This window comes from Eimeria mitis, genomic scaffold (assembly GCF_000499745.2).
Source record: "Eimeria mitis Houghton genomic scaffold, Emh_scaff3645, whole genome shotgun sequence".
Taxonomy (NCBI): Eukaryota; Apicomplexa; class Conoidasida; order Eucoccidiorida; family Eimeriidae; genus Eimeria; species Eimeria mitis.
Window position 1 is genome coordinate 1 of NW_013571987.1, and position 797 is coordinate 797.

General features: G+C 50.9%; 1 protein-coding gene across 1 annotated transcript; it reads right to left on the minus strand.

Annotated features, from left to right (window-relative positions):
- Positions 1 to 309: 309 nt before the first annotated feature.
- EMH_0068140 (uncharacterized protein) lies at positions 310 to 588 on the minus strand (the record flags this gene model as incomplete). Its single annotated transcript, XM_013498698.1, has 1 exon — positions 310 to 588. The coding sequence occupies one exon, from the start codon at positions 586 to 588 to the stop codon at positions 310 to 312; it is 279 nt and encodes a 92-aa protein (XP_013354152.1).
- Positions 589 to 797: the final 209 nt, after the last annotated feature.

Sequence of the window (797 nt, forward strand, 5' to 3'; positions counted from 1 at the left end):
ATTAATAAATTAAAATATTTAATTTCATCTCTGTTTTCTCCTGCTGCTGCTGCTGCTGCTGCTGCTGCTGTGCTCTCTCCTGCTGCTGCTGCTGCTGCTGCTGCTGCTGCTGCCTTGCAGGTTGTTATCTGAGAGCGTGTCTGCTGCTGCTTCGTTGCTGCTGTCTCCTTCTGTTTGTCTTCGTGCTTTTGCTGCTTACAGCATTCACAAAGTTTTGCTGCTGCAGCCAACTGCAGCAGCAGCAGCAGCAGCAGCAGCAGCAGCAGCAGGAACGGCAGCAAGTCAGCAAGCTACCGGGCCTATACAAAATCAAGCACTACTTCTTAATGTAATACTAATGCTGCTGCTGCTGCTGCTGCTGCTGCTGCTGTTGCTGCTGTTGCTGTTTCTGCTGCTGTTGCTGCTGCTGCAGTTGCTGCTGCTGCAGTTGTTGCTGCTGCAGTTGTTGCTGCTGCTGTGTTGTTGTTGCTGCTTCTGCTGCTGGTTGGTGTAGATCCGTGCTGCTGTTGCTGCAGTTGTTGCTGCTGCTTTTGTTGCTGCTACTGTTGTTGCTATCCCTGCTGCTGCTGCTGCTGCTGCTGCTGCCATTAATCTTTTTGCTGCTGCTGCTGCTGCATTTTCAGCAGCAGCAGCAGCAGCAGCAGCAACAACAATAGAATGATTTATAATTGTGTATAAGATTATCTGTTCTTAATATTTCCTTCTTCCTGTGCTGCTGCTGCTGCTACTGCTGCTGCTGCTTCTGCTGCTGCTACTGCTGCTGCTGCTGCTGCTGCTGCTGCTGCTGCTGCTGCTGC